At 28.3% G+C, this 13,375-nt stretch overlaps 1 protein-coding gene across 9 annotated transcripts in view; it reads right to left on the bottom strand.

Annotated features, from left to right (window-relative positions):
- LOC103574142 (latrophilin Cirl) overlaps window positions 1-13,375 on the bottom strand; it is a 211,846-nt gene that overhangs the window by 1,675 nt on the left and 196,796 nt on the right. For 4 of the 9 annotated variants that reach the window (XM_008553519.3, XM_053740374.1, XM_008553520.1 and 1 more), the window contains 12 exons: window positions 12,631-12,802; window positions 12,310-12,485; window positions 11,455-12,099; window positions 10,969-11,380; window positions 10,496-10,721; window positions 10,164-10,329; window positions 9,760-9,974; window positions 9,440-9,543; window positions 7,394-7,438; window positions 5,258-5,426; window positions 3,627-3,851; window positions 341-547 (listed from right to left, as the gene is read on the bottom strand). In XM_008553519.3, coding sequence (XP_008551741.1) covers window positions 341-547; window positions 3,627-3,851; window positions 5,258-5,426; window positions 7,394-7,438; window positions 9,440-9,543; window positions 9,760-9,974; window positions 10,164-10,329; window positions 10,496-10,721; window positions 10,969-11,380; window positions 11,455-12,099; window positions 12,310-12,485; window positions 12,631-12,802 — 2,762 coding nt within the window. Of the gene's footprint in view, window positions 1-340; window positions 548-3,433; window positions 3,852-5,257; window positions 5,427-7,393; window positions 7,439-9,439; window positions 9,544-9,759; window positions 9,975-10,163; window positions 10,330-10,495; window positions 10,722-10,968; window positions 11,381-11,454; window positions 12,100-12,309; window positions 12,486-12,630; window positions 12,803-13,375 lie in introns of those variants that run through there. The other 5 variants (XM_008553523.1, XM_008553522.1, XM_008553521.1 and 2 more) reach the window with 5 other exon arrangements.

The raw sequence follows: 13,375 nt of genomic DNA, 5'->3' as shown, positions 1-13,375 counted from the left end.
TTATCATTTAAAAAAAAAAAATTAAAAAATTATTAGACGTCGACTAACTTCAGTATCATAATAAATTAGTAAATAAAATATAAAAGTTTCTGTTAATTATATTTACATACCTAAAATAAATAAAATAAATAAATATATAAAGAAGTAAGCGGTAATAGTTTTATGTTCGAGGGAACATTGTGAAAGGTGCAGTAAGCAGTTACCAATTAATGAATTAGTAATTTATAAATGTTAATTAGCAAGGCGTAACAGAAGCCCGTGAATAATAATAGATATTAAAAAAAAATGTTATTAATTTTTTTTTTCTGTACAATTCTGTTGGTTGATTGCAATTAGTTACCTTCCACATGAGGTTTTTGTTAATAGGTCCCCAAGTGGCGGTTGCAGATTTTGGGATATTAGGAGCTGACGGAAAGAATGCGTGACGAGTGTGTGGCAAAGTAGCGACTGCGGATGCATCTGTAGATGCCGTCTCGCAAGTTACTGGTGCCACTGGTGCCACTGGTTGTCTATCGTTGTTTGGCCAGCCTCGCCCGGACATCAAGTACTGTAAAGCAATCGTCTGTCGTTCTCAATCTCTGTCTATTTTTAATTCATCCTAGTTTTTTTTTTTTTTTTTTTAATTTAATTTCATATCTCTAATGTCTCATAATAAAACCATCACCCTTAGTATAAGAAAATAATTAGTACATTTTAAATTAATAATAAAGAATTAAAAAAAAAAATAAATAAGTAGATAGATAAGTAGATAAATAAATAAATAGATGGATAGATTGGAGTAAAGTAAATTCGTCAATTTCGTTCTGTGTATTCTGTTATTGTTGTTGGTTGCTGTTGCTGTTGCTGTTGTTGTTGTTGTTGTTGTTGTTGTTTACTGCCGGCTGTTTAACTTAACTACATTATTATGCAATTAATTAAACTTGCTCTTGGTGTTGTAGTCGTTTATATTCATCAGTTGAAATTGTTGTCGAGTCGTGGATACGACAGAACTAGGCTAGAGTCTGGCTTGTATTGTATCGTATCAACGAGGCGAGTTGGCCTACAGTCGTTTGGATCAATGTATGTATCGTATGTTATATATATATATATATATATATATATATATATATATATATATATATATATATATATATATATATATATATATATATATATATGAGGAACTGCATGCACTAGCCAGTGTAAGCCAAGTGTTAAGTGCTAATTTATTATCTATATTTTTTAGCCACCAGAAAAAGTTTAAATATTTTCATGAGATTAAAATATATATCTGTACATATATATACCTATATATATTAGGATAATTAAAATAAACCGACTTTTTTTTTTTTTAAGCAGTAAAATGAGTAAAAAATTATGATACTGAAAGCTGACGGCTAATAATTTTTGAATTTTTTTCAAAACGATAAATTGTAGAAAAAAAAATATTTTAAAAAATTGCACCCATAGATTTTTTTATTTTCTACATGTGCATATTTTTAGTTTTTGTTTTTTTTTTTTTTTTAATTGATTTATTGAAAAAATAAATCCGAAAATTGTTGGCCTGTCACTTTCAGGATCATAAAAAATTAATATTTTATATAATTAACTATTTGTAATTAAATTTTTGACCCAGAATTCCAGAGATTAAAATTTGAAAATGTCAAAGATTTTTTTGACGTGACAAATTTTTGGTCAATTGAAATTTAAAAATGATTTACGTAAGCAAATCATTAATGATAAAAAATTAAAAAAATTTTCTAATCATCTTGAAAAACATATAGTATTTATTAATGAATTAATAAAGGAATAAGTAAATTTTTTCTGTGGCTAATTAAATAGGAAATATATGTGCTATTGTATACGAATCCTTCGAAATGCAATAATTATTAAATAAAACAATATGCCGAATAATAAATAAATAAATTTAAATATTAATCTACGTATAATAGTAGTATATAGTATGTGAACAATTTTCAACAGAGTTCGCCGAACGAATTGCACATAGTGTACACAAAGTAACCGTGACACCGCGTACACCAAACCCCCCGCTGGGAGCAATCACGGAAAAACCACCATCATGTGTTAGTAGAGGTCTTTTTTTAATTATACTTTCATTTATTTTTATTTACTTTTATAGCTTAAAAAATAATAATAATGATAAGTAATAATAATAATAACAATGATGATAATAATAAAAATGGTAATAATAATGACAGTAATTTAAATGAAAAAATAATGTGACGAGTGTGATGTGTCCGCTTTCCCAGCGTATTATATTTTTTTTGTTAAAGTTATTGTTTAATATTTAACTTTTTAATATAGTGCGTAAGTTTGTATTTACAAAGCGGTAGTGAGAGATGGCAAATAAATATATATGATGGATTATTATAAATTATTACATGCATGTACTACTGAAATTATAATTAGTCTGTTTAAAGAGTAACGAGTTGCCTCATTGTTCTTTTTTCTACGGAAAGTAATAATTACAACTGAGTTTTCATTTTATTTATTTTTTTTTCTTTTTAAATATACGATGAGTGATTTTTTTTTGTCAAATATTAATTTCATTTGCAGTCTCTCGTTAGTTTTATTTTATTATATTGTTTGTACACTATTATATATTAAGGTGAGGGTATTTAATTTTTTTTTTAGTAAAGAAGTAATTACAGTATTTTAATGTTTTTGTTCGTAAAAATTGTTTGGTCTTTAATTAAATTTTAACAAATTTTGTCTATTACGCGGATAGGCGAGGAAAAATTAAATTAAAATTTTTTATCACAATTATTTGAGTAAATTTTTTCAAATTATCTAATAAATTTAAATATCTAAAAAATTAATGTTCATTTTACGGCAAAATGTTTTTTTAAAAAAACTTTGACAGGATTTTTAAAATAAATTCTTATAAAAGCCCCATTAGTTTGATATAAAATATTTTTTTATCAATCCGGAAGTACGAAAAAAAAAGTCAGTGGATCTTTAGCGAAAATTTACACAACTGTCTTATGCCCGAAAAAATCGAGTGTACATAACAATAAAAATAAAATTTTAATGAAAAAACCTTTAAATCTAATCAATATTCAATAATAGTAATCACTTATATATATTTATAAATACTAGTATATACAAAACATATTTATAGAGTCGATAAAATAAATAAATAAAAGTGGGTTTAAAAATGCATGGGATTTGTTGCTTCTATTTTGATCATGGTACCAAATATTTAAAATACTAAAAAAATAACCGATAAATAATACTGGTCGAGGCGCGTGAGCGAGCGAGAGTTTAAATAACTAAAACGATAAAATAATTTAAACTAGTGAAAAAAAAAAAGTAAATAACTAAATGAAAAAATGGTTAATAAATAATAAATAATAATGATTAACTAGGCGACAGTGAAGCGAGAGACCTCGAACGGGTTTCCTGGTTTGGTGTATAAGCGGCTTATGGATACCTTGCTGGCCAGGATGCCTATTGTGGTTGCTAGGTGCCATCATGTGCATCTGGTGTGCCCCGTTTGGCGATCTCACTGATAAATTGTTCAGGTTCACATTTATCGAAAGATTCGTATTGTTGTTTGGTGACGTTGCTGTCAGTAGATTGTTGTTGTTGTTGTTGTTTGGGTGATTGTTTGCTGGAGTACCCACATTTGATGCCGCATGCGGCGATAATCCGGAGCTATCAGTTGTCGGGGCTGATGGATTTGACGATGTGTTGTGCGATGAAAAGTCTTTCCCGCCGTTAACTCCCGCAGCACCCACACTTGTACCTGATGAACCCCCTCCGGAACTTCCTGTTACAGTCTTTGAACAACGCAGACATTTTGGTAGCCACGAGTGCCTTCTTATGAATTTTCTGTACTCCTTACGTACCTATTTACGCGCGACAACAAAATAATATTGTTTAAGGTGCAGTTAAAAAATAAAGCTGCGGTGTTTTTTAAATTTCGTAAAATAATTCGAAACAAAGCATTATTTATAAAATAAAAATAAAATAGCTTGCCATTAATTTCAATAAATGACTACTTTTTTTTGTGTTTTGTAGTGTTCTGAATATCATTACAGAAGAAATTAATTGAAGCGCAGGTCAATTCTAACAAAAGTTTAATTATTTGAATAATGTACCTTTGATTCGTTAGTTTTTAATTAACAAAAAAGTATGTCTTTGAGTCAGTGAATTTATATAAGAGATAACATTTTATACTCAGAACAAAGAAAATCAACTGTAACAATATAAACGAACAATTTTATCTGTAATAAGTGAACATAACCCATTTTAAAAAAAAAGTCATTGTTCATAAACTAAAATTATTAATTTCTATGTTGAATAATGACAATTCTAATAATTTGGGAAGAAAAACTATGGCTCAAATTGTCATACTATTTATATTTTTTTTAATTTATATGGAAAAATTATTCTTGTTTGAAATGCTACGGTGTCATGGTAAAGTTGGACCAAGTTGGCCAGCTGACGGAAATTTAGATAAACACATGCAAACAATATTGTGACCATACGACATATTTATATATTATTAATATATAGACATACTAGCAATATTATTTGAGGCCGGTTTGAAAACTGGCTCTCATGTGTGATATAATTATTATCAATTTTATCATGCCTATAGTAATTTTTCCATGTGTTTATTTGAATTTCTGCGGGTGGCTAACATGGACTAGTTCTACTATGATATCACAGCATTACAGACGAGAATAATTTCTCTGTATTAAATTTTCATAACCTAGTGTTTAGTTCAGCTCCAAGTATCAGCATGAATTTATAATTTTTTTTTTGTTACAATTGACTTCTTCTTCAATTATTTTAATTAAAAAACGTCTTTGTAATATTACTAATTAAAAGAAACTGATTTATTGAAATTAATGAAAGATAAATGAACATGAAATTAAAACGGAACCTAAATAAAAAAAAGTGAACGTTACAAATAAACGCGTGCACCGAAAAAAAAACACTACAAAGGATCTGAGGTATTAAATAAGTAATAATTATTAATAATTGGCTTGTATTTTATTTGACAATTTTTATAAATAAGACTGAGTTTAAAATTATTATTCACTTTTTTTTTCTTATTAAACTTATATCTAGTAGTCAATAGAATGATGATCGATGAGTTATTTAAAATCGATGCAAGTTACGATTGTCTTATTAATTAATTTAACAATTAACGATTTTAATTAATTAATTTATTTATATAAAATTATTTATTTAATTATTATTATTATATTAATGTAGGCGATAGAGTTCCTGTTAATTCCCTTACCTTTTCATTTTGAATGCAATGAAAGACAAATATAAACATTCCTTGCAGACTGTTTAGTACAGTGAATATGTACGCCATTATCACGGATTCTTGATTTAAATAGAGCAGTCCAAAGGTCCATGTTAATCCTAGTAAGAATACTAATACGATGGCACCTCGTAGCCATGCCCTAAATTTGTCAAAATAAAAATTCATTATTTAATTAACTGTTTTATTTAGTAATTCATTTAAATTCTACGTTACGATAAATAATTATCTGTACGTTCATTACTTAATAAATGACGAGATTATAATGTTAATTAATATTTGTAATTAAATACTATTGCTGTATATGTATTACGTATTCGTAAATATTATTTTTATTTTATCTCGTCATTTGATAATTAATTTATGCTAATTATCGTGCTCCAATTATTAATTAGAATTTTGTAGTGGCAGTCAGTAGAACTGTCAGATAATAAAATAACTTTATTACTAATCTAGTTATAAACAAATAAAAGTAAATTAAATAAAAAATTTTTAAAATTGTTATTGTTAAATTTCAAAAATATGTTAGCGTGCGATATCTTTATTAGTGTGTAAAATTACAGCATGCAGTTGTTAGTGTAATTAGATATTTATTTCAAGTAAAATGTTAATTAAATATACTATCGATATTTTAATTTTTTATGAACTGATTCAAAAATGCATTTAGTGTTCTGAATAGTAGGTTTTTTTAAAAATATTCTTTAGAAAAATTAATAGTCGGGGCGTTTAATTTCAAATCCAGATTGTTTTAAAAATTTAAAATTTAGTTTTTCATAAATTTTTACTGTTTGATGAGTACTTTTGACTAAACTAGACAATTTTAACAAATGGAAATTTAAATTCAGCAGAAATTTATTTTTTACTCAAATTCAGAGTTGAACAAAAATTTTTTCGGCGAATGATTAGAATAACATTAAAATTTAGTCAACAAATAAAATTAAAATAAAAAATGAAGCTTTTTTCAGTTACAAGTTGCCTAGAAATTCGTTCTTTGGAAAGTGTCTAGAAAGTCGGGAAATTCTATGGAAACTATCCGTATTCTGATGAAACTAGACCTGAATTCAGATATTTTCGGATAAAATAATAATTTTTTCGGCGAGTAATAAGAATAACATTCTAACAATACCAAAAACTCTAGTTAACAAATCAAATAAAAATAAAAAATGGAGCTTTTTTCGGTTACGTTACCTCGAAATTCAGTTAGAATTGAAATTGAGTGAAAAAGACATTTATTTACCTTTAACTGAATCATTTATCAGATTTAATTTGCCTCACTTGTATAGAAAACTAAAAATACCATATTGACTTTATTGCTGATTCATTAATTATCAATTTCCGTAATTTTCCAAAGGTTTGAAAAATATTTTCGTCTGGTTATGAAACAAGACGCTCAAGTAAAAAAAAAAAACAATATTCGGGATACATTTTATTAAACGACGATATTTTGATCTCCAAAAATTAATTTAGGATAAAAATATAATAATTTAATTAAATGAGTTAAAATATTTGAGTTAAGAAGAAAAGTTAACTGTAATGTAGGTTAATTATCAATCAAAATAGGAGATAAAATTAAATTTGATCGTGTGACTTCAATTACTTTAACAGTTTAAATAAAAAAAAGAGAAAATATCCGTTGATTGTTAACTAAAATGGCAAAGGTTAATTTAATTAATTAGCAGAGTATTATTATTTTACTTAACGAAGTTAATTAACAAAAACTCACAAACATATTTATTATAATTGTTTGTTCGAGTAAATAGTATTGATAAATCAGTTAACTTTAATGAATGTTTATTTATAAATATTTATTGGAGTTATTATAAAGTCAATAATAATTTTAAAATTAAATTATCGATTTATGTATATTTATATAAACGAGAAAATAGCAATAAATTAGCATTGCATACACGAACTACGGATTTAAATAAATAAAAATAAAAATCAATGGATTTCAATTAGATTTTGTCGTATTTATTATGAGATTGTCTGATAATAAAAATGAAATAAAATTGGACAGAAAGAATAAAAGAAAAAATAACAGTAAACATAATAATAATAATAATAATAATAAATTAATAATAATAATAATAAAAATGGTAAATATCTTACAAGTGCGCTTGCAATTTGTTGGGAAGAACATTCTCTTCCTTTCCACTACCATCAACCACGCCATGCAGAGGAATGTAGAAGAGTGTAGACAGAAGTGGGTAGAAGATTTTTTTTGTTTGTTTTGTTTGTTTGTTTTTTTTTTTTTTTTTTTTAAATAAAAAAAATGAAAAAAGAGAGCAAAAGTTAAATGATTATCCCGGCACCATTCGATTACTAATCAAATCAATTGTAATTTATTTCTAACAACAATAATATTCGATTCATATTACTACAGGATTAACTGTTCAGTTTTTCACTTCCTTGGAAATTGGGCTCTACTTTTAAAAAAAAAATTTGGTGATTCAAATTGTAGGCAATTTGTAAATAAACATTTATTATTGTTAAAAAAAATTGAATGAATTTTTAAAAATCTGTAGCTGTTTGATCGAAGCTTTTTATTATTTCAACCCTCAGTATATAAATTCAAAGGCTAAAAGTCAATTGAAAAATTTAAAGAACTTTAAATATTTTAAGTATTCTAGAAAAAACTTAAGACCTTTTCTGTAAACGCGTGGGTATGACACACCCACGAAAAATTTCAGTTTTGCATAGCAACTGAACTAATTAAATTGAAGTTTAATTATATATGTATCAATAAATTATTACGGTACGAAAAATAAAAACGTTTAAATTCGCGCTAAAATATCAGTTTACAAATAGCCCGTTTTTTCATTGAACTAATGATTTAATGAATTAAAAAATACTGATTAAAAAGGATGTTTGTAGGTACCATTTATCAGTTTGAAAATAAATAAATTTATTTTAAAATAATTCCGCTAATAAAAATACGAGAGCCGAATATCAGGAAGCGATTCAATACTTTTTCATTTACCAAATATTTAATAAACAAATTTCAATTAATTAAAATTGATAAAAAAATAAAAAATGTGTATACAAATTAAATTAAAACAAGTAATTTGAATCGAGTATTAATCTATATTAATTATTAATTAACCATTAATTATATTAATTAACCATTACCAATTTGTTATTAAAATAAGTGTTTATTTTTAAGTAAATATCTAAATAAATCTAATTTATTATTTCTATAATGTTTTTTTAATTTTGTTTTATTTTTGAACAAATAAATTTGTATCGAAATAAAAAAATTTATAAAAAAACTAGAAATTGAAAGATATAATCTGAAACAATTTAACTCACATAATTAATAGTGACAGTTTCTAAAATTGTTATTTATTTTTCGTAGGAATAAAAATGTGGGCTTTTTAAATGGACACGCTAATGATTTTATTGAGCGATATAAACGTTATTATTAATTACTCGTGTGTTGTGTAAAATAAAACTTGCCAACATTCCAACTAAAATTATTATAAAATAAAACAAAACCAAAAAAAAAAAATAAGAAACAAAAAAAAAAAAAAACCAAAATAAATAAAGAAGATGGATGTTGAATTTTTTTTTCAACCTACAGAAGCCTACACCGTCAGTGTAAAGAAAAAGTTCATAAAATTTCCAGAAAATCAAAATTTTCCGTATGAGAAATTTTAAAATTTTCGACGATTTATAACTTCGCATTGAATTTTTAAAAATTAAAAACTGACATTAGTCGAGTTAGTACTTTTTCTAAAAATTTTTCGTCTGAATTTTTTTTAGTGACATTTTAAAAATATTTTTTTTTTTTTTTTTTTTTTTTTTTTTTTTTTTTTTTTTTTTTTTTTTTTTTTTTCAAAACGAAAGATGTAAAAATAAAAATCACTAATTCAAAAAATCGTAAAATTGGTCGAAAAATTTCAAACTTCCTCATGTGAAACTTTCGGAAATTTTTTTACACGGATATTTATATTTTAAAATTCAAAAGCAAAAATAAACACTTGGTCAAATAAAACGTTTGAAATAACTGGGTATTAAACAATTAATTTGTAATATTACTATAATGTAATATAAAATAATATAAATATCGTAAAATAAAAAAAAAAAAATATATGCTTGTAACAAAAACAAACGTATTGTGTTACTGCGATAGTAGATTTAATAATTAATGCTTACCTAGCACTCGCGAGCCGTGAGTGTTCTTTGCTTTTCATAGATACCGTGGTGTTTGCGTGTCGACACATCATATATATCGCCATCGACAGAAAGACCAAGTTTGCCTGGTGAGTAAACGAAATTAAAAATTTATTATAATAACGTGTAACAATGCAATACTTGTCATTATTCATAGCCGTTAAATTTAGTATTTGCACGTAATATATGACTTAACAGAAGTGTATACTTAATACGTACTGTACTTCATTTGTTTATATTTAATTTAATATTATTTACTGTCTATTATTATACATAAAACATAAAACTGTAAACTATCTTACCAGTATTACAAGTATGACGGGTCCCACGAAGCTAAAGATGAAATAGTTGTCTGCCCTCAGCCAGCAGTATCGATCAGTGCCATAACTTAGTGGATCTATTATGCAAGAAATTGCAACAACTAGCAACGGACCGCCGTATGCTATTAAATAGTACCAACGTAGGCGCGATTTTTCAGCTTCAAACACTTCTATCAGCATAACATACAATTGAAAACCTACGGAGCGAATCAATAATTAGTAATTTTTATATTTAAACACTCACGGGTTAAAAAAAAATATGATTGCGGGCTCGCTAACAACAGGAATAAACTCAAAAGAATTTTTTTTCAGCAAATACAAGATTCGCGAATTTAAATATCTCTTTTAAAGTTTTAATAAATATAAAAAAAAATCAATCTAATTACCTTCGAGGAACATCCAGGCAAATGCACAAAGAAAGAAGAAGTGAAGAAGACCAGCGACAACTCCGCAAACGATTCTTTGGTCGGTTTGTCCGATCCCGCAAACAAATAATACTTCTGCGATAAGTAGACAGACACAAAGATTCTTATGAATGGTTGTACGATCCGACTGAAATGCATTGAAAAGCTGTTATGAAACTTTTTGAAAGGTGAATTACGTCAAGTATACACAATGGCAATAACAATAATAATAATAATAATAATAATAATAGTAATGAGTTATAATAATAACATAAGCAAGTATTTGGTTTATAAGTAGACGTGACATTATATACCTTGAGTCCGCGAAAGAGTTGAAATGTCATGATAGTGAGAACGAGACAGACAACAGAGATGATGCACCCGATATAAGTGATGATTTGCAACGCGACTTGATGGGCCATGTCCAGTTTAACTGCGTGGACGTCCATCAGGACCGCAAAGTTTGTGAGGTGAGTACACTCGCAAACAGTGTGGGTCTCATTGCTCCTCGTAGTACGGCAGCCTTCCTCTGACCACGCGCTAGAATTATTATATTATTTTATCATTGCTTAGTTTATTAACTAGTCCACGTATGCAAAACGTGACTCGTTTATCGTTGCATTGTTTCATTTTTAAAATAAAAACAATATTAATAATAATAATAATGAAAACAGTAAGAGTAATAATCTTATAATAATTCGAAATATTCATAATGTCATAGTGTATATGTGTATTTATATTATTTATATTTATTATAATTACAACTATTAGTGATAGTGATATTTACCTCATTATGTAATCCCAGAATACACAAGTGGGATTAGTTACGTTTTCAACGGTAAGGTGCTCAAAATATATACGAACGGGCTCGGATAGCTGTATGTGCCGACCTTTTCCCAGAGATGCCGAGATAACTTTGCTGTTGAGTATTCTGTTGCTGATATTACGCGGTGGTCTCGCTTCGTCGTTTAAACTTACGAATGACTCTTCGATTTGCGGCTGCAGTATCTCCTCGAGACGGTCGAATGCCATGAAAACTAGTCGAACGATACCATCTTCGCTGCTGTTCTCCAACAACGATTGTCTTGTGAGTTCAACGTGATTGTTTGATGTCGTCCATCTCTCTTGTACTGATTCCGATGGGAATATTTCGGATCCGGCGACGATATTACGGATTTCTAGTACACGTACTTCCATTACTGCAGCAAAAAAAATAAATTTAATCAGTTGAATTGAATTGAATAGAAAAATTTATTATTAATAAAATACTTACATATATTTTTTCCTTCTTGTACGATAGTTTTCTGATGTTTGAGAGTATCCGCAAGCAGAAAAGCGTTTTCTTCAAGTCCAATTAGCAATGATGTGGCGACCCTCATTTGTTCTTGATGACTCAAGTCTTTCCAAGACGCCATTTGTGTTTTATCAAGCAAATTACTTCCAGTTCGGATGACACTTTGTAGCAGCTCTGTTACGCTGACTTCTCTCTGAGCTAGATCCTCATAATTTCTAATATTCTGTGACATTTTTTCCGCCATATTTTTAATTATTTTGGTGGTTATCATCATATCACCACCGTACAGTATTCTACTGTTGTCGGTTACGAGAGCCAACTCGCTGCTTATTCCCAAGATAGTATCGCCCTCGATGACGCGGCTCTCCAAGGTAGTGAGCCACAGAGATCGACACTCGCTGAGATCTGGGGACTCACGGTACCAGGTGGCCGAATCCTCAGTAGCAACGCATCTCCACCTCGCTAAACCGTTAGCTCCACCGGGACAGCTTTGTACTGCAATGTCACCGGCTCGTGTCGCATTCCAGATGAGATGTCGTGCTGCCGTTGGCGGGCAAACTTGTCGGTTGTACTCGTGCCATTTCCCGTTTGAATTGTGCTCGGTGTACGGAATACTCGTCGAAACTTAAATAATAAATAATAATACGTTTGATTTAAATTAAAATTTACAAAACGAATTCAATCAGTAGAACAAACGCCGGTTCATTTTTTTCATAAAATTAATTATGAGTTGGAAAAAAATAGCCGAGTCATGTTGCCAATTGGTTGAAGCACCTTGCTCTGGCTTATGGCCTAAATCTCTTAATCTTTAAAAATAATAAAGTTTATTTTTACCAATAGGTCGACGGCTGGTTTTCCATGATACGAAATGATGTTCTGTTGATGACTCAGTTGTTTCTGGAACAACGGGAGCCAAGGGACTAACATTATCCTTTGAAGGTGGATTCGAATCATTGCGTTCAATGTCCTCTGTTTCATCTACAACGACTGCTCGAGACGTACTTGCCGGACTGTAAATTTGAATTTGAAATAGATTTTATATGGATGTAGACTGGAGTAAGAGAGGTAGAAAGAGTTGAAGATGAAGTAAATTGAATGATGATAGAAGTTGAGAGTATATACATGGTATGGATATGGACATGTATATATACTGACCTAGATGGGGTTGTTATGGACGGACCGAGGGTGGTTATTGCCGGCAGTTGAGCTGGGAAACTCGTTGTCCTGGATGGCGGTCTCACGCTGGGACTGCCCGTAGTCCATACACTTGGCTGAGTGGTTATCAACCACGGTGGACTTGGTCTTGATGTCGTTGTTGTCGTTGCAGCTGCAAATGTGTTACATTAAATTTTTTTATCCGTATTTTATTTTTTCTTTATTCTTTTTTACGCCCCAACGAGTTGGGCATGCGAGCTCGCATCCTATCGAGTTATAAAAAATAAAAAGGAACAGACTCTGTTTTACTTTTTTCTGACGTTTCATTATTTTATATTATACAGAAAATTTTATACACGGCCATAATAATAGTAGTAAAGATGATGTATCTTTTTTAAATAAATTGTTAATAGAGATAATATATTTTTCGTGTTTATATTTTTCTATGTCTTGCTAAAATTTTTATGTTTTCGTTCTTTATTATCATCATGAAAAAATATACGGAAATTTAATGACTTGGTAAATTTTTTTTACGCGTAAAAAAATTTAGGTTGATAACAAAATTTACTCTAATAAAATTCCTGGGTTAATATTTTATAAAAAAAAATATTTTTATATATTTAATTATTTTTTATGCAGCTTTTCGTTGTGAAAACATTAAAAATTTATTGAAATTTTTTATTTATATAATCAAAATTTGAAAGAAAAATAGTTTAGAGGTAATATTCAAGCTCTCAACCCTTCA

The sequence above is a fragment of the Microplitis demolitor genome, chromosome 7 (assembly GCF_026212275.2).
Source record: "Microplitis demolitor isolate Queensland-Clemson2020A chromosome 7, iyMicDemo2.1a, whole genome shotgun sequence".
Classification (NCBI taxonomy): Eukaryota; Metazoa; Arthropoda; class Insecta; order Hymenoptera; family Braconidae; genus Microplitis; species Microplitis demolitor.
This window is presented reverse-complemented; position numbering and strand designations above follow the sequence as displayed.